The 17,679-nt window shown below is 57.0% G+C and overlaps 1 protein-coding gene, 1 pseudogene and 2 gene segments (V, D, J or C); all 4 read left to right on the top strand.

Annotated features, from left to right (window-relative positions):
- Window positions 1–1,349, top strand: part of LOC122693634 (immunoglobulin lambda-1 light chain-like) — a 473,571-nt gene extending 472,222 nt beyond the window's left edge. The window contains exon 4 of the mRNA XM_043901240.1: window positions 895–1,349. Within this exon, the coding sequence (XP_043757175.1) occupies window positions 895–1,214 (320 nt within the window). The 3' untranslated portion in view covers window positions 1,215–1,349. The remainder of the gene's footprint in view (window positions 1–894) is intronic.
- The window catches only part of LOC122693633, a 415,920-nt pseudogene extending 409,304 nt beyond the window's left edge, over window positions 1–6,616 (top strand). The window contains exons 3-4 of the transcript XR_006340954.1: window positions 4,814–4,848; window positions 6,162–6,616. The product of XR_006340954.1 is annotated as an immunoglobulin lambda-1 light chain-like (transcript). The remainder of the gene's footprint in view (window positions 1–4,813; window positions 4,849–6,161) is intronic.
- LOC122693636 overlaps window positions 1–11,223 on the top strand; it is a 209,797-nt gene extending 198,574 nt beyond the window's left edge. Inside the window, 1 exon segment of the V gene segment in view lies at window positions 11,191–11,223. Coding sequence covers window positions 11,191–11,214 — 24 coding nt within the window.
- LOC122693629 overlaps window positions 1–12,967 on the top strand; it is a 463,707-nt gene extending 450,740 nt beyond the window's left edge. Inside the window, 2 exon segments of the V gene segment in view lie at window positions 11,189–11,223; window positions 12,538–12,967. Coding sequence covers window positions 11,189–11,223; window positions 12,538–12,857 — 355 coding nt within the window.
- The last annotated feature ends 4,712 nt before the right edge of the window (window positions 12,968–17,679 follow it).

The following is a 17,679-nucleotide window of genomic DNA, read 5'->3' as shown; positions in this document are numbered from 1 at the left end:
GACACAGGGGGCAGCCTGAGGGAGGCCCCAGGAGGGCAGAGAGAGAGGGGTCTCGCCCGCCCTGGGCTGAGGGGCCGGGTGGACACAGCTGAGATGGGGCGAGCTGACTAGAGGCTCTTGGGACAGTGGCCAGGAAGGAGCGGGTCCCCTGGGGCAGGAACTCCTCCGTCCGGGAGCCCTGATCCCGCGGGGCCCAGGGGTCACACCTGTCCGAGGGTCGGCCTCCGCTGGCCTCGAGGCGGGCGTTAGACTTAGGAGATGATGAACGGGGCTCTGACCCCCATAAAATCGGGGTCGTCGGAGGTGCTGTGTGGGGGCACCATCCCCTGAAGGCAGGCGAGGCGAGGGGCCCTGCACTCAGGCAGGACGGACGGGGAGACGGGCAGCGCCTCAGCGGGAACCCCGGGCTTTGGCCGGGAGAGCTGAGGCTGGGCTGGGGCTAGCCGGTGCCCGAGGAGGAGAGGAAGGCCCGGGCCCCCTGGGCACACGGCTCTGGTGCGGCTGTCCCCACATCTCCCGTCAGGACAGTCCTGGCCAGTAGGCTGGGGGACCACGGTTCACGGAGGAAGCACCTGGGCTGCAGAAGCGGAAAGTCACGGAGGGGTCTGGCAGGGACTGAGGGCTCAAAACGTCAGGGCCAAGAGCAAACACAGACTCCAGGGGCCAGGTGGACGGAGGAGAGCGGCCCTGGCCACCACCAGGGACTCTGAGGCCACGCTTGGCCGGTCGCTTGGGAGAGGGGCGTGCCCCGGCTTCTGAGGGGCTGAGTGCAAGGGAGGGGGCGGGCACAAGAAGGCAAGCAGGGCCACCGTGGGGACAAGTCACAGAGGTTGTACTGGGGGGACAAGGTCAGAACCTCCCCGGCGTCTGACACCCCCTCCTCTGTCCACACAGGTCAGCCCAAGTCCGCACCCTCGGTCACTCTGTTCCCACCCTCCAAGGATGAGCTCAACACCAACAAGGCCACCCTGGTGTGTCTCATCAGCGACTTCTACCCGGGTAGTGTGACCGTGGCCTGGAAGGCAGACGGCACCCCCGTCACCCGGGGCGTGGAGACCACCCAGGCCTCCAAACAGAGTAACAGCAAGTATGCGGCCAGCAGCTACCTGACCCTGACAGGCAACGACTGGAAATCTAAAGGCAGTTACAGCTGCGAGGTCACGCACGAGGGGAGCACCGTGAAGAAGACAGTGAAGCCCTCAGAGTGCTCTTAGGGCCCTCTCGCCCTCACCCCCTCCCCCAGCTCTCCGTGGACCCCGGAGCCCCCGCCCAGGTCGGCTCGGACCAGGGGGCCCTCCTCCCTCCCTCTTCCTGCTTCTCCTGAATAAAGACCTTGTCATTTATCAGCCAACATTTCTGAAGTGCTTTCTGGGTCTGGCCGAGTGTCGGGGTTAAGGGTCAGTTCCTTAGGGAAGGGACAGGTATGACGTGAGAGTCCATCTACTCGTCATCACCCCAACCCAGCCCCAGGGACCAGGGAGCTCTGAGTGCCAGGGGAGCGGTGACCCAGAGCAGGACACTGTCAGGCGGTGCAGGCTCCTGGGGTGCAGGCTTGCCCCCCCACACCCCGTCCCCCTGGGAAGGGACAAGGGCCTGTGAAAGGGACAGGGGATGGCTCTGGGAGGATCACGGAAAAAACCAAAGGGGTCCCAGGAGGCAGCAGTGGACCAGAGGCAGGATTATGGGGGAAGGAGACTCCGAAGCCATAGTCTCAGGAGCAGAGGTTGACCTTTCCTATTTCATCAGGGGACCCAGAGGGGAGAGCAGTTACCAGGTGAGGGGTCCATGCTTGGCCCGTCACCAAGCAACCACAGAAAGCCTGAGGGAGGATGCATCACAGAAGCCCTAGTGTCCAATGTTCACAGCGCACATAAACTGAGTCAAGTGAAGTCACTTGGTCGTGTCTGACTCTTTGCCACCCCATGGACCGTAGCCCTCCAGGCTCCTCCATCCATGGGATTTTTCAGGCAAGATACTGGAAAAATACTGGAGTGGGTTGCCATTTCCTTCTGCATTAACTAAGTAAAGACACTGATAAGGTCTGCAGCAGAGAAACAGGTCAATATCACATGACCTAGCAATCGGCCAATCACAGTCACTCTCCCTTCCCCTCAGGGCGCCTGGCGCACTCTCTGAGATGGTGCTGGTCCCGCTCACTCGTGCCGGGAGCTGGGGTGAGGCCGAGGCACTGGGAAGCTCAGTGTCCGTCCTGATAGGCTTGGTCGGGGTAGCTCAAGGCCACCCTCGTGGGGGGCTGGACCTCCATCCCGGTGCGTGGGCATCTGAGGTCAAGTTGGGGAGGGAGTTGTTGATGGTTGGGTTCAAGATGGAGCTGGTGCTGTCACCCTGATCGAGATGGGGATTCAAAGCGTGTTGGGTCCGGGGCAGAAGGCATCATCTGGGTCCACAAAGGGGATCCCAGTCAACGTGCCAAGGAGAGAGAGTCCATCACAATTCAGGAAGAGAGTCAGGCTGGGTAGACCCAGCTCAGGGCAGGCTGCGGGTGTGACCTGAGGGTTCCAGAGGTCAGGCCTCCTGAGGGGTCAGCGCCCCCAGATCCCTGCCCAGGGGACCTCCCCCTTCCATCTCCACGGCTCCCCATGGCTCTGGCAGTCCTGCGTCCCCAGGCCTCTTGGGCCCTCTGGCTCGCCAGGGACTGGTTGCTGCCTTGACCACAGCCGATGGGGGACAAGGACAGCCCAGGACACAACCTGCAATACAGGGGACTCTGGGGACACAGAGGACAGAGGACAGGGGTCCCCTGGGAGCCTCATCCCAGACATTCCTACCCCAAACACAGACTCAACTCCAGATAGAAACTTCGGGGTCCTGTCCCAGGGCATCTGGGACTCCATTCACAAAGCTGAGTGTGGAGGCTCCGGTGGAGAGGGGGCCACCAAACTCTCATCTCACTGGCCCGCTGGGTATAATGCCACCACCCCATCCCTTGCTGCTTTGCCAAGAGCAATATCCCATTTACTTTCTTGTAAGTTTTTATTGTAGAAAATTGAACACAAAAAATAAGGATACAGGTGAATGAAAGACAGCCCCATGCTCTCATCAGCGAATTCCCCAAAGTCTTCCATTTACTGACGATACAACCACACAATAATTCCTCTCTTAGATCACCTTTGGAAGCAAATTCCAGATATTGGAAACTGTTCCTCTGAAATATTGCGATTGTGTCCTGAGGTACAAGGACCTCAAAGAGAGCTACAATGTATTATCAAACCTGATCAGATATCATGAGTAAATTGTTAATATCAAATGACAGAGTTCTCAGCAAACGTCTCACATTGTCAACTGTGAATTGAATTCGTTGTATTTTCGGTGGTGCTTGATTTTGTGGTTTTTCTTGTTGTTTACATGAGGATTGAGCAAGGTTTGACACCATGCTTGGTGGATGTGGCTTAGTCTCTGGCTTTTCCTGGCAAGGAGGGGTCTCAGGAGATCAGCTGCTATCTGGACCCCCCAGGGTTGGGGTACAGCCTCCCGTATCCCCTACTGTACCTGAGTGGTTCTGTCTGCTTCATGGGCCTGCAAAGCGGTTCTGGCTCCACAGGGTTAACAAGTTCAGGGTGGACTTTGGCAAAATTGCTTTCCAGGGCAGTTAAATACTCTCCGTCAAAGGCCCCAGGCAGGGAGACCACCTTTGAGTGTCATTAGCAGTTGGTGCTCAGTGACCCTGTCCATCCAAGAGAAGGAATGCATCACGGCGAGATTTCAGATCTGGACTCTTTCCCTCGGGGGGCTCCCATGTCCCTGAATGGGCTGCTGTGTGTTTCATATCCAGCAAAACAGAAGAAGTTCTGTTATGACCCAAATCTTCTTGGGGTCCCCTTACAGCACGATGCTCTGGAGTCTGCCGTCCTCCCGTGGCAAATAATCCAGGACATAAACGAATCTGGTTGTGTGAACACACTGCCGGCTTTTTTCTGAGGATGGCATTTGGGCTCCAAAAGATGGACATGTGTCCACTGGGAGCCTCTGCAGGGGGCTCCTGGGTCCCATGTGATGGACCCTTGAGGCTCTCATTTTCTGGGTGACGACATATCTAACTCTTGCTGTGCATTTTCGTTCCAATAACCGGAATTGGCCAGGATCTGGGTTTCCTTTCTTGGCAGCTGGCATTGCCTCAGGGAGAACACGCAGCTCCTGTCTCGCTGTGAATGAGGCAGGGCAAGAATCCCCCCCAGCACACCCCCCAACGTGAGACCAGATCTGAGAGTGACAGGGATGCCCCACGCCTGGAGGCCAGGCTGTCGTCTCCTACGGGACCAGCCCCGCCCCCACTCAAGACAGTCCCAAACTAGGATATCCCAGGGACACTCTTGACGTGATGCTCAGGCACCTAGGAGGATTCCAACATCTCCGAACGCTGGTCAACTGCCTCGACCTGGAAGGGGCTAAGGGTTGTGGCAGGGAGGGGACACCCTCTGCCCTCACCTCGTGGTCTCGCCAAGGAAGGAGGGTTGTCCAAACATGCAGAGAAGAGGTGTCCATTTCCAAGGAACCTCATGGACCCAAAGATGCCTCCACACACTCGGTAAATCCCAGGAGACAGCACCCGGGGACCGCAGGTCGGACACCACCTTCCTCTGGGAGACCTGCTTCCAGGGTGCCCACTGCTGTCCTCTCGGGGTCCCCTGTCCTGTTATCTGCTGCAGAGGAGGGGTGCTGAAGCCCCTCTGTGAGCAGACACCGGCCTGGGGCGGTGACCCACGTCCTCCAGCACAGCTGCAGGTGGAGGGCTGGGGCCGGGGCGGGGGCCTCCCAGGGAGAGGTTTTTGTTCGAGCCTGTGTCACTGTGCTGGATTTTCGGTGGAGGGACCAAGCTGACCGTCCTGGGTGAGTCTCCTCTTCCCCCTCAACCCCCGGCTCTTCTCGAGGTTTGGGCCACTTTCTGCTGTTTTCCTCTTTGCTGGGTCTTGGGGTCAGCCTGTGGTCAAGCCTTCCGCCAGGACCCTGCTCTTCGGGCTCTGACCTCTCCCTCTCCCCTTCAGACTGCCCTGTTTATCTCTGTGGTCACCACCAGACCCTCACCTCTAACCCCAGAGGCCAGGGAACAGGCAAGATGACTTACAGACTCCTCTGTCTGTCTGCCTGGGGCCAAGCTGGCTTCCTAGACTCGCTTTCCTCTGTCCCCGCCCCAACCCCAGTCTGGGCTCTTATTGGACCCACTTTGTCTCTAAGGGTCACTCGGGGTCCCCATCTCAAAGGGAAGAGGGGAAAAGGTAGCTGAAAGAGATGGGGAGGCATTCCCTCAGGGCCAGGATTGAGGACCGAGGTCAGAAGGCCAGGGAGGTCTGGGGACTCTGGGTCTAGGGATCCGGGTCGCAGACCCCGCAGAGATGGAGGGGCTCCCCCAGGCCTCCGTGGGGCTGCCGTGTAGATCCTGGGCCGGCCAGGAACCCGGGGAAACTGCGAGAGGGAAGACAGGGAAGGAGAAGGTGCTGAACTCAGAACTGGGGACGGAGATGGGAGGTCAAGATGAGGACACCGTGGATTCCCAAGTCCCCAGGACACACTTCCTTGCTCAAAAAAAGGCAAAATCTATGGCACAAAAGCTCTAGTGATGTGTCCAGTTTATAGGGCAGGGGACGGAGAGCCAAAAAGACTAGGATAAGAGAGACCTCAGAAGAGGAGACAGGCTCTAGATCGCCAAAGATCCTGGCCCACAGGCAGGGTCCAGGGAGACAGATGTGGGTGAAACAGACCCCTTGAGGCATAGGTTCAGAAGTCCCCGGAGAAGACATGTCAGGTCAGAAATGTCCCCGGATGGACCCCACAGGAGGTGAGAGAGGTCATGTCATCTACTCAGGGGACAGACAGACAGCCGCAGGCAGGCCCCCATCAATCGTCAGAAAGGGGCAGGCAAGGAGAGTGAGGGTCAGATGTCTGTGTGGGAAACCAAGACCCAGGGCTTCTCAGGACAGTGCTGGCAGGGGTCCCGGCTCAGGTTCCCCAGGAAGATGGGGAGGTGCCTGAGGAAACCCCACCCGCCTTCCCTGGCACAGACCCTCTGGCTCACGGTGGTGCCTGGACTCGGGGTCCTACTGTGCTCTCAAAGGATCCTGTGTCCCACTGTGACACAGACTCAGGGGCTCTCATGGTGGAAGCAGACCTGCAATTGTGACCTTCATCCCCTCCCCCACTTGCAGGTCAGCCCAAGTCCGCACCCTCGGTCACTCTGTTCCCGCCCTCCAAGGACGAGCTCAACGCCAACAAGGCCACCCTGGTGTGTCTCATCAGCGACTTCTACCCGGGTAGTGTGACCGTGGCCTGGAAGGCAGACGGCACACCCATCACCCGGGGCGTGGAGACCACCCAGGCCTCCAAACAGCAACAGCAAGTATGCGGCCAGCAGCTACCTGACCCTGACGGGCAGCGAGTGGAAATCTAAAGGCAGTTACAGCTGCGAGGTCACGCACGAGGGGAGCACCGTGAAGAAGACAGTGAAGCCCCCAGAGTGCTCTTAGGGCCCTCTCGCCCTCACCCCCTCCCCCAGCTCTCCGTGGACCCCGGAGCCCCCGCCCAGGTCGGCTCGGACCAGGGGGCTCTCCTCCCTCCCTCTTCCTGCTTCTCCTGAATAAAGACCTTGTCATTTATCAGCCGACATTTCTGAAGTGCTTTCTGGGTCTGGCCGAGTGTCGGGGTTAAGGGTCAGTTCCTTAGGGAAGGGACAGGTATGACGTGAGAGTCCATCTACTCGTCATCACCCCAACCCAGCCCCAGGGACCAGGGAGCTCTGAGTGCCAGGGGAGCGGTGACCCAGAGCAGGACATTGTCAGGCGGTGCAGGCTCCTGGGGTGCAGGCTTCCCCCCCACACCCCGTCCCCCTGGGAAGGGACAAGGGCCTGTGAAAGGAACAGGGGATGGCTCTGGGGTTGGGGGTGAGGATCGGAGAGAAATGAGGAGGGTTCCAGGTGAGCCTGAGACACACAAGGGCAGGCTTGGGGCCCTAGTAGGGAACTGGGGCCTCCTGCAGGAGGACTGTAGGCATCTGAAGCCAGGTCAGGGATGGAATTAGTTCTGGGGGGAATCTGCAGGGACCAGGTGCCATCTTCCTGTATGGCGGGGGTGGGGGGGGGAGGTGGTCAGGAGAGCCGGGTCAGCTGAAAAGGACACCTTCTGGGGATAAAGAGGCCATCCAGTGACTGTCACATGGAGAGAGTCCATTGGGATTCAGTAAGAGAGTCAGGCAGATGAACCCAGCTCTTGAGAGGCTTGGAGTGTGGCCGGAGGGCTCTAACAAGGTCGGGCTCTCGGAGGAGTCGGCGCCCCCGATCCCTGCCCAGGGCGCCCTCCCCACCATAACCTAGCGGCTCCCCTGAGCGCACCTGCAGCTGGACACATCAGCTCAGGGCCTGGGGCAAGGGGTCATCTGCTCAGAGCCGCTGCCCCCCTGGCTCTGCCATTCTCAGGGCCCCGGCCTTGCAGCCCATCTGTGCCTCCAGCTTCAGGGCGAGGGAGCCGCCCTCCCTGGAGCTACAGACAGCTGGGTCAGCCCAGGGACGAAGTCTACATGGACAGAGGACTCTGCGGCCTCCCTGACGCAGAGGGGAGAACCGCCCCCCCCAGGTCTTCATCCCTGGTACCCCAACCCAAAATCACAGACGAGGAGGTAGGAGAAGCCAGGGCCGCAGTGTCCCATAGTTGCTGCCTGATCCCATCTCCATGATGGGAAAACGAAGACCCCAGGGGAGAAGGGGACCACCCAGGTGGCCCTCATCTCAGTGGCCCTGCTGGGTACAATGCCGCCATGTCCCCCTCAGGGAGCTGTGGCCGCCCAGGACCAACTCCCCTGGATCTTGTCGTACATTTTCGTCATGAAGAACTGAGAACATGATATGAGAAGGCAGAGGAGTAATAATACCCCCAGGTTCTTGTCGCGTGGATCCCAGATCATCAGTTCAGGGGTGCCGCCAACTCCTCACCACAATGGAATCCCTCCTCCCCAGTGGGAGCCTCCGAAGCCCATCCCCCACCATGTCATCTCATCTGAAAATATGTCCCTCGTGGCCTGGAAAGAAAGAACCTAAACTGTAACTAAATTATCATGAGCAAACCCAAACAGAAATCGTCCATAATTCCTTAAGACCAAAAAATACCTAGTCATGAAATGACTCACAATTGTCATAGTATATTTACTTAGTTATGTTTTGTTTTCATTTGTTTTTTTTTTAATGTCTTTCTTTTTTCTGGTAACTTTTCATGTTAATGTTGATTAGTTTTTAAAGTCTTCCTTTATTTTATCTTATTTATTTTTGATGTTGCTGGGTCTTCACTGCTTCTCAAGTTTTTTCTCTAGTTGCAGTGAGAACGGCCTGTTCTATACTTGCAGCGTGCAGGCTTCTCATTTCAGTGGCTTCCACCGTTGCAGAGCACACGCTCTAGAGCCCCGGCTCAATAGTTGTGGTGTGAGGACTTAGGATCTCCAAGGCCTGTGGGATCTTCTCAGATCAGGGAAGATCAAACCCACATCTCCTGCATCGGCAGGTGGATTCTTAACCACTGGACCACCAAGAAAACCCTGTTTTCATTCATTTTTATTGAACTATGGTTGACTTACAGTGTCGTATTAGTTTCTACTACAACAAAGTGAATCATATATATATGTGTGTGTGTATGTATATGTGTATCCACACTTCTTTCGATTCTTCTTCCATACAGGTCATCACAGAGTGCTGACTAGTGTTCTCTGTGCTGTGTCGTAGGTTCTCATCAGCCATCTATTTTATACGTAGACTTTATAAGAGCAGCATGTGCACGTCAGTCTCAATCTCCCAGTTTATCCCTCCCCTTCTATCCCCCTTGGTAACCATAATTTTATTTTCTACATCTGTCACTTCATTTCTGCTTTGTAAATCAGTTCACCTGAACCATTTTCTTAGATTCCACACTTAAGCCGTATCATGTGCTATTTCTCTCTTGCTGTCTGACTTCACTCAGTATGACAAGCTCTGGGTCCATCCGTGTCTCTACAAATGGCATTGCTTCATTCTTCCTTATGGGTGACTCATATTCCTTTGCACGTATGTACCACATCTTCTTTATCCATTCATCTGTCGACGGACATTTAAGATGTTTCCGTGTCCCGGCTATTGTAAACAGTGCTGCGATGAACACAGGGGTACATATGTCCCTTTGAACTGTGGTTTTCTCAGGGTATATGCCCAGTGGTGGGATTGCTGGATTGTATATGGTAGTTCTGTTTTGGGATTTTAAGGAACCTTCATACTCTTCTCCCTCGTGGCTGCACCAATCGACATTCCCGCAAGCAGTACAAGAGTGTTCCTTTTTCTTCACGACGTCTCCAGCATTCACTCTTCACAGATATTTTGATGATGGCCATTCTGACCAGTTAGAGGTGGTACCTCACTGTAGTTTTGATTTGCATGTCTCTAATAATTAGTGATGTTGAGCATCTTTCCATGTGCCTCTTGGTTACTTGGTTGTGTTTGGGGCGCTGTTTGATTTGGTGTTTTTTGTGTTCTTCCAGGAGGGTTGGGACGCCTTGACACTCTGATTGGTGGGTGTTTCTAGGGCCTGGTGGTTTTGTCCTCTCCAGGAGGGTTGGAACGCCTCAACACTTGGATTGGTGGGCGTGTCTAGGGACTGGTGGGTCCTTCAGTCTCTCCCAGATCGCTCTGGCTTTTTCTAGCTAGAAGGGGCTGCAAGACCCCCCCAGGGTCAGGGTGCAGCCCCCAGCCCCTCCGTCGAAAACTGTATCTGGGAAGTTCTCACTACTTTATGTGCCTGCAAAGTGGTTCCAGCTAGAAAGGGTTAGCAGGGTTCTGGGGGATATTTTGGCCAGAGGCAATCCTAGGACAGTTGGCCACTTCCCTCCACAGTGCCCTTTCGGGATTGTAGGTAATTTAGCCAAGTTATCTTCCTTGGACGATCGAATCCCAGGTCCCTCAGGTGGGAAGCCAGGGGCAATTGCAGTTCTGTCCCCCTTGCTCTAGTGAAAGCAGTAAGTGAAAGAAAGTGCAGTTACTCAGTCGTGTCTGACTCTTTGCGACTCCATCGACTATAGCCTACCAGGCTCCTCTACCCATGGGATTTTCCAGGCAAAGCTACTGGAGTGGGTTGCCATTTCCTTCTCCAGGAGTGAAAGCAGTAATTGGTTCACAAAGGGAGGCCCTTCAGATGCTCTTCACTTCCCCAGAGTAACTTTCGGATCTTACTTCTATCCTTTAGTGGAGCACTTTTACAAAATGATGAGTGGTCTCTGCCATCTTCTGAAGGCGAACAGTTAATCATGTCACGGGAAAGTCTAGGGTACATGCAGGCGATGTTTGAATCCACCCTGGTTATATTCTCTTGGTGCTCGCATTCCCACCTTTGTCCAGGGCAGCCTCCCGCTCGGGCCCAGGAGACCTCATAGCTTCCTGCGTTCTGTGGGGACCGTGTGTTCCAGGCCCATCTGGTGCCTGGCCCGACTCAAGCCTGGGATGGACCATGTAGCCCAGCAGCCTGATTCTCTTTAACAAGTTGATATTTCAGCTTGATATTTCACCACAGTGAGGGGCTTGCTCACACCTCTGTTCGGAGTAAGATGCTCCCAGAGCATCAGATGAGACCCTGACGGCTGGCCAGGACACTGTCCGGTCCTCCCTGCAGACGGAGGCCGGACTTGGACGGGAACCAGCCCAAGTCTCACTAGAGATGCCCGTTTGAAGCCAGGAGAACCCCGGGGAACCAGGGGTGAGCCCCTGGAGCCCCAGTTAGGGTCAGTCGGAAGACGGTCGTGGCAAATCCATTCCAGCCAGATCCGTGGGGGGATGGGGATGTCCCTGCCCTCAGCCTGTGCTCTCACCAGGGGTCAGGCTGCTGCCAACTCCACAGAGAAGAGAAGCAGCTTTCTCCTCTGGGGTACTTTGCTCTTGGGGCGGTGAATGCCCCCCCTCATTATTCCATTCCAACCCCTGGCCGCCTGGTGGGAAGACTGCATCCGACACGCAAACCTGCTTAGGGAACCTGCCTGTCCAAGGAGCCTGCTGCCCTCTCGGGGTCCCCTGTCCTGTCATCTGCTGTGGGGGGAGGGGTGCTGAAGCCCCTCTGTGGGCAGACAGCAGCCTGGGGCGGGGACCCCACTTCCTCCAGCACAGCTGCAGGTGAGGGGCTGGGGCGGGGCGGGGGCCTCCCAGGGAGGGTTTTTGTGCGAGCCTGTGTCACTGTGTGGTGTTTTCGGCAGCGGGACCAAGCTGACCGTCCTGGGTGAGTCTCCCTCCTCCCTTCTCTCCTTCTTCTTTCCCCAAGGTTTGGACACTTTTCTGTCACTTTGCTCTTTTCTGTGTCTGGCGTCGGCCCTGTGGTCAAGTCTTTAACCAGGACCCACCCCTGGGGCCCTAACCTCTTCCCTTCCCCTGACCCCAGACTTGTCCTACTTGTCACTGAGGTCACCACCAGACCTCCCCCTCTGACCCCAGAGGCAGGGGAATGAGCAGGCTGACCTACTGACTTGTCTGTCTGTCTGCCCGGCCGAGCTGGCTCCCGGACTTCGCTCTCCTTTGTCCCCCCAACCACCAGTCTGGGCTCTATGTTGACCCAGCTTTGTCTCTGAGGGTCACTTGGGGTCCCCATCTCACGGGGAAAAGGGAACAAGACTATAGATGAGGGACCATGGGGAGACATCAGAGGGACCCAGAACCCTCAGGGCTGGGGGCCGGAGTCAGAGGGTCAGGGAGGTCTGGGGACTGTGGGTCTAGGTATCCGGGTCGCGGACCCCGCAGAGGTGGAGGGGCTCCCCCAGGCCTCCGTGGGGCTGCCGTGCAGATCCTGGGCCAGCCAGGGACCCGGGGAAACTGCAAGAGGAAAGATAGCAGAGGAGAAGGTGCTGGACTCAGAACTGGGGACGGAGATGGGAGGTCAGGGCGCAGGGGGCGCAGACACCTGAGTCTGCAGGACACATTCCTCAGAAGCAGGAGTCCCTGAGGAAGCAGAGAGACAGGTACCAGGGTAGGAAACCTCCAGACCCAAGAAGAACCAGAGAGGAACCTGAACTCTGATCTGCGGATGGGGCACCGAGGACAGGCAGACTGGCTCCTCCTCGACCCAGCACAGAGGCTCCAAGGGACACAGGCTTGGAGACCAACGGACCCCTCCGGGCAAAGGCGCAAACAGACATGTCAGGTCAAAAATTGACCTGACAGGAGGCCAGAGAGGTCATATCATCTACTCAGGGGACAGACAGACAGACAGACAGCCGCAGGCAGACTGCCATCAAATGTCAGAAAGGGGCAGGCAAGGAGAATGAGGGTCAGATGTCTGTGTGGGAAACCAAGATCCAGGGGGGTCTCAGGACAGCGCTGGCAGGGGTCCCGGCTCAGGTTTCCCAGGAAGATGGGGAGGTGCCTGAGAAAACCCCACCCGCCTTCCCTGGCACAGACCCTCTGGCTCACGGTGGTGCCTGGACTCGGGGTCCTGCTGGGCTCTCAAAGGATCCTGTGTCCCACTGTGACACAGACTCAGGGGCTCCCATGATGGAAGCAGACCTGAGATTGTGACCTTCATCCCCTCCTCCACTTGCAGGTCAGCCCAAGTCCGCACCCTCGGTCACTCTGTTCCCACCCTCCACGGAGGAGCTCAACGCCAACAAGGCCACCCTGGTGTGTCTCATCAGCGACTTCTACCCGGGTAGTGTGACCGTGGCCTGGAAGGCAGACGGCAGCACTATCACCCGGAACGTGGAGACCACCCAGGCCTCCAAACAGAGCAACAGCAAGTACGCAGCCAGCAGCTACCTGACCCTGACGGGCAGCGAATGGAAATCTAAAGGCAGTTACAGCTGCGAGGTCACGCACGAGGGGAGCACCGTGGCGAAGACAGTGAAGCCCTCAGAGTGCTCTTAGGGCCCCAGGCCCCCACCCCAGCAGGTTCTACCCTCCCACCTTGGTTCCCCCAGCCCTTCCTCCTACACACAATCAGCTCTCAATAAAATGTCCTCATTGTCATTCAGAAATGAATGCTCTCTGCTCATTTTTGTTGATACATTTGGTGTCCTGAACTCAGTCATCCTCAAAGGAAACAAATCCTCTTAGCATTTGGGAATCAGGAGAGAGGGTGGAGGCTTGGGGGTTTGGGGAGGGATGATTTCACCGTCACCCAGAATTCCCCAGAGAATATTCTAGAACAGGGGACGGGGCCACTGCAGGAGTGGAAGTCTGTCCACCCTCTCCATCAGCCTCCATGCTTCCTCCTCTGTATGGACCATGTCTGGCTCTGATGGTCCAGGTCACACACTCTTTGGTTGCCATGGCCCCAGGGCAGTATCTCGGTTCCCTCCCCTGAGTCCTCAACAATCACGTCTGGAAACTGCTCCTGCTCAGGCAGCCCTCTGTCCACTTAGATGATGACTCCCCTAATGTCATGCGTGTTTTGGCTGAAACCCCACCCCGGTGATTCCCAGTCGTCACAGCCGAGACTTCCCCCGACTCCACCTCTCCAGGGCCACTGCCCTCTGCCCCTCCCCCAGGCCTCCCTGTCACATTCTCCAGGGGACCGGCAAGCCCCCAACCCTGGTCACTCATCTCACAGTGCCCCCAGGTTGCCCTCCTCCCGCTTGCGTGTTTTAGGAAGGTCCCAGCTGCCTGCGAGGTCTCTGACCAGCCCAGCTCTGCTCTCTGCGACCCCTTAGAACTCAGTCACCCCTTAGAACTCAGCACCATCTCAGGCCCAGGCGCTCATTTCGGTCAACGTGTTCCATGAGCTCAAGCCGAGAATCAGGTTAGGGAGGTTGTGGTGGGTTCATCTCTGACCTTGGGCGCTTTCTTGGGAGCTCAGAATGGGACCTGAGACCCGGATAGACCGTGAGCACACGTGAGCACCGTTAGACACACACACACGAGTGGCTGCAAACACGGCCATGTTGCTTGGACGTGTCTCTAGGACAGAGGTGCTTCCAGAATCCGCCCTGGCCTCACCCTGCGGAGACCACGGCTCCGTTCCCTCCGGGCTGTAAACCACCTCCTCACCCTCCCACCGGGGAGACCCCCAAAGCTGCTCGCGAGGAGCCCCCGCCTCCTCCAGGAGAAGAAGTTCCCAGGGACCCAGTGGGACACCCAGCCGTCCCTCCTGCCCCTCCCCTGCCTGGAGATGGCCGGAGCCCCATTTCCCAGGGGTGAACTCACAGGACGGGAGGGGCCGCTCCCCTCACCCACCGGGAGGGCCGACCAGCCCCCTTGACAAGGAGGGCGGGCGTGGGGCTCATGTGCAGCTGCAGGCGGGCCTGGGCCGGGGGTGGCGGGGCTGAGAGCAGGGTTTATGTTCGAGGCTGTGTCACTGTGTGTGTGCTCGGTGGAGGGACCCAGCCGGCCATCCAGGGTGAGTCTCCCCTTTTCCAGCTTCCTGGGGTCAGGAGTGACAACTGGGTAGATTTCTGTGTTTTTCTTACTCATCTGGGGCTGAGGTCTCAGTCGCCCTAGGCCTGTAACCCTCCCCCTTTTAGCCTGTTCCTTCTGGGCTTCTTCATGTTTCCTTGAGGGACAGTTACCCAGCAAAGCCCAGAGAACATCCAGATGGGGCGGACAATATGGGACGGCAGGCGTGTCCACCGCCAGCCGCCCGGGGCCTCTCCCCTGGCTCCCCGCGGCCTCCAGACAATGTCTGAGCTGCTTCCCTAGACGCTTCACCGTCTGAAACTGTGAGGCAAAAGGGAGGACCCAGGGCAGATGGCCGTGCTGTGTGGGGACACTGGGAGTAGGTGGGGTCTGGGGGTGGCGGTGGTCACTGCAGGCCGATGCCCCAGGAAGGGTGAGAGGTCACGGCCGCTGATGCCAGCAGCTGCAGGGCGCACAGGCCGGGGGACGAGTTATGCAGCCAGGACAGGGCGTGTGACCCTGAAGAGTCAGTGACAGCGGGGGGCAGAAGGGGCCAGAGCCCCCGAGATTAGGGCTTGGGTCCCAACAGGATCCAGGAGGGTCCACGGGCCCACCCCAGCCCTGTCCCTGCACCCAGTCGACTTGCAATAAAACGTCTTCGTTGTCATTCAGAAACCCTGCTCTCTGCTCATGTTTTTCCTTGTCCTGTATTTAATCGACACCCTCTCCAGGATTCTGGAACTGGGGTGGGGAACCCCAGGCACCAAGGAGGAAAATGCCCCAAGGGGAGCAGCTTACAGTGTCAGGCGGGCGGGGGGGGGTCGTCTTTGGGAGACTGGTCGGGACCCACCCCCCACCCGCCTTCTCCCCCTCCAGCTCAGGGCCTTGCCCACCCCGCCACCGTCCCGGACACAGCGGCCCATGACTGGTGCCGTGGATGAGCCCTCCCTCCCTGCCCTGGTCCAGACCCTCTAGACGGCCACCCCGCCACCACTCTGTCGTCTCTTCCATGCCCTGGCCCTGCCCTGGAACGCCCCCCTCCCTCGCTGCCCAGTTCATCTCCTGCCCACCCTCATGTCTTCCTCGTCACCCCCGAGGGCTGGACCACCCACAGGGCCAGGCCACTCCAGCACTGTCAGCTTCAGAGGCTCTTAAATCTAGGGTGCGTCTCGGTTCTCCCCCCGACGACAGGTTCAGGGGTGCAAGAGGCTGGAAGGAAGCCAGGAAGGAAAACGGTCGCAGGAAAGACCCACCTGGAGGAGGCTTGAGCCCATAACAGAGATGAGCTCTGAGCTCCTCAGGAAGGAGGCAAGAGGTGCCTCGGGAGCTCCGAGATTCACAACAAAGCCTTTGCTAGAGGGAAACTGGCGTCTCTGTGCCAAAGTCAGGCAGCTTGTATCAGAGTTAAAAGCAGGGTCGTGTTTTACCGGAGACCTCAGCATCGCTGGGAGCCGGGCTCTGACACACACACACAGGTGATGGTCCGGCAGCCTCAGGACGGGGTGATGACCACAAGCGGGCACGGCTGCCCCTGCACAGGGAGCCCGCCATGTTCCTGCCTCGGGTACCGTCTGGGGGCAGACGACGGCTACATAGTAACGGTCCCTGGATTTGGCCCCTGGGAGATGCCCCAGGTAAGCTCCTGCCTCTGGACCCAGGGTGGACCCTTGGAACAAAAACCCACCACCCTGCACACCCAAGGCCTCTCCCACCCCTGCCTGAGATCCCTGCGTGTCCCAGGACCCCTGAGCTGTCCCCCAACTCACCGCCCAGCTCTGCCAGGTGGGAGCAAAGAGGAGAGGGCTGCGCTCCCAGGACTGAGGCCCAGGAAGGTACCTGCCGCCTCCCCGGGGCTTGTCCCCTGGCCACTTGCTCCCTTCCATCACGACACCAGGACCCACTCCCTCCGTGAGGCCCCCAGGGTCTGGGGGCTCCAGGGGCTCTGACGACGAGGGGTGTGATGAGCCCCAAACAAGCCCTTCATGCTGGGACCCTGGGCAGTGGCCCCCTGCCGCTGCATTTGGGGCTAGAAAGGTAGGCCGTGGTCAGGACTCGGGCTGTCCCTTGGTAACTCTGTCCCTTGGCTCCTGCATTAGTGGCTAGAATGAATCACCCAAACACAGAGGCCTTAAGCAATACACAGTTATTCTTACAGGTCAGGGTGCAAAAGTACAAAATGAGTCCTACAGGCTAAATTCAAGGTATCTCAGGGCCGAGATCCTCCCGGGGGTCTTTTCCATCCTCTGTTGTTTGTTGCTAAGTCATGTATGACTCTTTGCAACCCCGTAAGCTGCAGCAGGACAGGCCCCCCTGTCCTTCACCATCTCTTGCAGTTTGCTCAAATTAATGGCCATTGAGCCAGTGATGCTATCTCACCATCTCATCCTCTGCCACCCCATTCTCCTCCTGCCCTCAAATTTTCCCGGCATCAGGGTCTTTTCCAATCAGTCCGCTCTTCCCATCAGGTGGCCAAAGGACTGGAGCTTCAGCTTCAGCATCAGTCCTTCCAATGAATATTCAGGCTTGATTTCCTTTAGGATGGACTAGCTTGATCTCTGTGCAGTCCAAGGGACTCTCAAGAGTTTTCTCCAGCACCACAGTTCAAAAGCATCTATTCTTTGGTGCTCAGCCTTCTTTATGGTCCAACTCTCACATCTGTATATGACTACTGGAAAAACCATGGCGTTGACTACATGGATCTTTGTCAGCAAAGTGATGTCTCTGCTTTTTAATACACTGTCTAGGTTTGTTATAGCTTTCCTTTCACGGAGCAAGCGTCTTTTAATTTCATGGCTTCAGTCACTGGCCACAGTGATTTTGGAGCTCCCTGCCCCCCGCCAAAAAAATCTTTTACTTTTTCCCCTTCTATTTGCCATGAAGTGATGGGACTGGATGCCATGATCTTAGATTTTTAAATATTAAGTTTTAAGCCAGCTTTTTCACTCTCTTTGTTCATCCTCATGAAGAGGCTGTTTAGTTTCTCTACATTTTCTGCCATTAAAGAGGTATCATCTGCATATCTGAGGTTATTGATATTTCTCCCATTAATCTTAATTCTAGCTTGTGATTCATTCAGCCCAGAACTTCACAGGATGTACCCTGCATATAAGTTAAATAAGCAGGGTGACAATATACAGCCTTGATGTACTACTTTCCCATTTGGAGCCAGTCCATTGTGCCATGTCCAGTTCTAACTGTTGCTTCTTGACCTGCATACAGGTTTCTCAGAAGGCAGGTAAGATGGCCCAGTACTCCCATCTCTTTAAGAATATTCTACAGTTTGTTGTGACCCACACAGTCAAAGGCTTTAGTGTAGTTAATGAAGTATAAGTATTAAGTGATGTCCAAGGCTGTA

The sequence above is a fragment of the Cervus elaphus genome, chromosome 5 (assembly GCF_910594005.1).
Source record: "Cervus elaphus chromosome 5, mCerEla1.1, whole genome shotgun sequence".
Taxonomy (NCBI): Eukaryota; Metazoa; Chordata; class Mammalia; order Artiodactyla; family Cervidae; genus Cervus; species Cervus elaphus.
Note: the sequence above shows the minus strand (reverse complement) of the source record. Positions and strands in the feature narration are given on the sequence as shown.